General features: G+C 34.1%; 1 protein-coding gene across 1 annotated transcript; it reads right to left on the bottom strand.

Annotated features, from left to right (window-relative positions):
• Positions 206-640, bottom strand: LOC109227997. Its single transcript, XM_019393185.1, has one exon. It carries the CDS (start codon positions 638-640, stop codon positions 206-208), a length of 435 nt encoding a protein of 144 aa, XP_019248730.1.

The raw sequence follows: 2946 nt of genomic DNA, 5'->3' as shown, positions 1-2946 counted from the left end.
CCGATTATTATAGTGAAATTTCTCCTCTCCGCTTGTGGACGTAGGTCACCTTGATCGAACCACGTTAAATTTGTGCCTCCTTTTTTTTGGTAACTAAAATTTTTTATTAATCACCAAAATGATTACATATAAGTTCCATAGTAGACTACATCACAGTCTACTATCTGATAATATTCACAAATGACAAAGACACATATTCCCAGAATTAACTAACTTTCAACTGCTGAATCCATTCTTTGATTCTTGTTGGTGCTCGAACATTACACACATAAGCAATTTCCCTCACCAGTTGACTTGCATTCTTTGATCTGCCTTCAAATCTGCGTTGATTTCTTTCTATCCATATTGCATACACCCATTTTGTGTATGCCATCTTGAATACTTGAGCTCTTTTTGTTCTGCCTTTTGCTCTTTCGATGATCCAGTTCTCCATCTGCTCCCATTGTGTTGTTTTGAAAATTTGAACCTTCATCCATTTTAGTACCTCTTCCCAGATTTCCATAGAGTAAGGGAATTCCATAAATAAATGGTTCCTTGTTTCATTATGCCTATTACTCAGTTTACATATATGATCCACAGTTATGCCCCAAGAAGCAATTCTGTCCACTGTTAGTAATTTCCCTTGCATCTGCAGCCACATTGTGAACTGGGCTTTTGGTCGAGTATCATTCCTAAACCTTAGTGTCTTTCATGGTATCCTCTCATTGTTGCCAATTAGTTGAAGGTAAATCTGCTTTATTAAGTTATTTTTGTTGCTGTGTTGAACCAGTGTCACAGATCTATCTGCTTCAAAGATTCTCCTCACCATCCATCCTGCATTCATCGGTATGGCCATTTGATCAAACTGTTGGTTCTTAATATAATAAGAGTGTACTCATCTGATCCACAGTCTATCCACCTTATGTTCAATGTCCCGTTTAGCTTTAATCGTAGCTGCCTTATTCCATAGTCTCATATTTATCAATCCCAATCCACCTATAGATGCCTCCTTTATATACTTTAATTGCCATTATTATCAACTTGCATTGTATTTGTTATTGTCATTATAACGTTGTTTGGCTAAATTCCACACTACCTGGATTCCCGATCCTAACAGTACATTACTATATTTATTTTGGTATAAGTGTATGGGTCCAAATTTGATAAACTACGACTTATTACAAGTACGACAAGCGATAGGGTACCTCCGCGTCGACGTCCCGAAAGAGGCGACCTTAGGACAGAAGAAGAGGTTGTACGACCTTTGTAATATTGTATGCCCATTTGGGGCCATTGAGAATATTGCATCGAATATTCTTGACAGTTTGCTTCTGACGATTTAGAAGAGTCTCCCTTTAGTATATAAGGGGGACGAAGAACTTTGTAAGGAGGATCAAAAAACTCTTGTAACGAGAACATTATCTGCGAATAAAAGGAAATCTATTGGGAATCATATCTTCATCACTTACTCTTTCTAGTGTTTATTATACTCAGCTAAGATTTACTCCTTCATCTTTTAATCGATTTGTTCAAAAAGGTTTTTATATCTTTTGAGTCAAATAATACGAGCAACCCTATTAAATAATTGTTAATCTGTAATCTAAATCATAGAGCCCTGGTAGGTTTTTGTCTAGGGAGTTTCTTTTATTTTACCAATCTAGGGATGTTTGCTCTCAACATATGGAACAATCTAAATAAATATAAATAATTTCACGACCAGAATAATTTAATCGCTATGCATAACAAGTCATCTTCTATTTGATATTTTGATTTGAGCTTTGGTAAAAAAAAAACATGCTTTTTGGGGTGAGAGAAACTATTTCACCAATCGAGTCAGATGTATCTAATATATTCATAAAAAATTTCAGACAACATAAATTACACAAAATCACCATTCTAATTAACTTGTCCTAATCTCCATCCTTGATAATTACCTTAGCGGATAATCATATAGTGGCAGTTTTTCTAAGGATCGTAAAATTTTAATTCAAGTTCCAAAAATCAAAGCATAAGACAGTAGGGTGTGCAGCAACCCAAAATTCAAGTTCCAAAAATCAAAGCATCAGACAGTAGGGTGTGCAGCAACCCAAAAACAATGATGATCCATGCACTTTTGCCTTGAGTGCCTAAACAAAAGTAGCCTGCTAAACACCAAAAAGTAAAAAATATTCAGTATTAATGAACAATACCCCAACAAAATATTAAAGAAGTTTAAAAGAATTTAATCACTTAAAGGACAACAAGGAAAAAGGAATAAGCCGGAAGGGATAATGCCAATAAGTTGACAGAAAATAGTGATATTTTTTGGGGCATTTCCCCAAATTCCGAAATAAGAATAATTTAAAGAATGGAGGGGAAAGGAGAAGGAAAGGAGAAGGAAAGGAGACGATCAAATAGAAACCCATCAAGAAAGGACTCAAAAGAACGGAGAAAAAAATAGAAAAATTAACACTTCATCAAATACTTATAATAAAGAAACAAAAGGAGGAACAGAGAAAAATCACTAGAACCTAGAAATAAAATGAAGGCCAAGGATTAATTGAAATTCAAATAAAAAAATTTGTTGAAAAAAAAGCACCCCAAAGAGGGTGAATGGAAAATGGAGGGAAATAACATTTTTGAGTGAAATTTTAAGCTTCCCCCCTTGGCAAAGGGACATTGTCCCATATTAGATGAGCAAAAGGTTTTTGATGGTTATATAAGTAATTACTCTTCTTCTAGCTCATAAAGAGTTGAAAAGAAGACAAGCCTCTTGCCGTAGTCGTCGTCGTCGCTCGGCTTCGGCTTCGGGTTTGGTCAAATGATCGATTGATTAATTTTTGGACCAAATTTATTTGTTAATAGTAAAATATTAACATAAATATTATTAAATATTTGTTTTAATAACTTATTAATATTAAAATAAATATGAATATTAAATCCAATTCAGTTATCCAAATTTCAGTTTTCTATTTTTGTAACAAAAAA

The sequence above is a fragment of the Nicotiana attenuata genome, chromosome 6 (genome assembly GCF_001879085.1).
Source record: "Nicotiana attenuata strain UT chromosome 6, NIATTr2, whole genome shotgun sequence".
In the NCBI taxonomy this organism is placed as follows: Eukaryota; Viridiplantae; Streptophyta; class Magnoliopsida; order Solanales; family Solanaceae; genus Nicotiana; species Nicotiana attenuata.
This window is presented reverse-complemented; position numbering and strand designations above follow the sequence as displayed.

Coding starts and splice junctions, on each gene's coding strand:
- LOC109227997 (XM_019393185.1), bottom strand. CDS start 640: ATGTGGCTGCAGATGCAAGGGAAATTACTAACAGTGGACAGAATTGCT.